The following is a 1220-nucleotide window of genomic DNA, read 5'->3' as shown; positions in this document are numbered from 1 at the left end:
CATACATATACACACATACACACATGCATATACATACATATCTGTGATTCCACAAAATTTTGCAAGATCTATTAGTCGACTAAATTACGTTTAAGGAATGATGCTCAGCTACTACCACACCAAACTTCAGCTCAATGTTTGCAAACTTGACTGACATGTGGGAATTTTTTTTTATTTGTGACAATGATTCGCCGTGGCAGCCATCTTGACTCGACTTCAAAAGTTAATCAGTTGTAAACGTTCATCCATTTTTTTTACTTTCTGAAGCTTCCCTTAAAGTCCATCCAGTGATTCATGCAATATTTTGCTAACAGACAGTTAACTCCAACAGTAAATAAAGTTTTAAACAAAGAGCTTGTACAGTTTGTTAGGGTTTAAAGTTCAAGTTAAGGATAACTCTCAGCTACTACCACACCAAGCCTCAGCTCTATATTTGTCAAACTGACTGAACTACAGTTATTTTTGTTTCGATAAGGTCGATTTGCCGTGGCAGCCATCTTGAATTGGGTTGACTCCAAAAGTTAATCATAGATGTACATTCAATGATTACGTTCATTAGATATTTTGCTAACAGATGGACAACACAGACTCTCAGAACTTAAATTATCACGTCTTTGATGACAGCGAGTGATACGAAGAGCGAGCAAATGATCTGTAAAATGTAAAACTTCTAATTTACAATGTTCTCTCTCTCAGGTTCTGGTCGGATCTGGATGGACGACGTTGCCTGCACGGGGACTGAAGACACCATCCACCAGTGCAAGTTTTCTGGTTGGGGCAAAACAAACTGTGGACACGTCGAGGACGCCGGCGTGACCTGCAGCACCTGAACGTTCAGGACGGCGGCGGCTCCTCTCTGATGCTTTTCTTTTGCCAGACGTGACATTTTATCAGAACTTTGCTCAAAGAACGTGGCGCCTCTTCCAGACGAGCGCTCGTTTGTGCACGGACGTGTTCGAGTGACTTTCAGCTTGAGGACTGAACCACGAGGAGGCTTTCACCCGTCGGTAACGGCACCGTTTGAGCCGGGATCACAGGTTCTGGTGATTGTTTCTGCTCACCTGTCGACCTCTCTGAGGATCGCATCACGCCGTGGTGACCTCAGATTGTGAAGAACTCGGCAGCAACTCCTTCACAGAGCATCGTTTTACCTAACAGGATGCAGGATGCTCCTAAAGGAAACGAGAAGACTTAAATAATGAACTTTATTTTTTATGCTG

At 43.0% G+C, this 1220-nt stretch overlaps 1 protein-coding gene across 1 annotated transcript in view; it reads left to right on the top strand.

Moving 5' to 3' along the window:
• The window catches only part of scara5 (scavenger receptor class A, member 5 (putative)), a 43966-nt gene extending 43136 nt beyond the window's left edge, over positions 1-830 (top strand). Inside the window, exon 8 of the mRNA XM_037685194.1 lies at positions 697-830. Coding sequence (XP_037541122.1) covers positions 697-830 — 134 coding nt within the window. The remainder of the gene's footprint in view (positions 1-696) is intronic.
• The last annotated feature ends 390 nt before the right edge of the window (positions 831-1220 follow it).

Source organism: Nematolebias whitei, chromosome 12 (assembly GCF_014905685.2).
Source record: "Nematolebias whitei isolate Nwh7 chromosome 12, NemWhi1, whole genome shotgun sequence".
NCBI lineage: Eukaryota > Metazoa > Chordata > Actinopteri > Cyprinodontiformes > Rivulidae > Nematolebias > Nematolebias whitei.
This window is presented reverse-complemented; position numbering and strand designations above follow the sequence as displayed.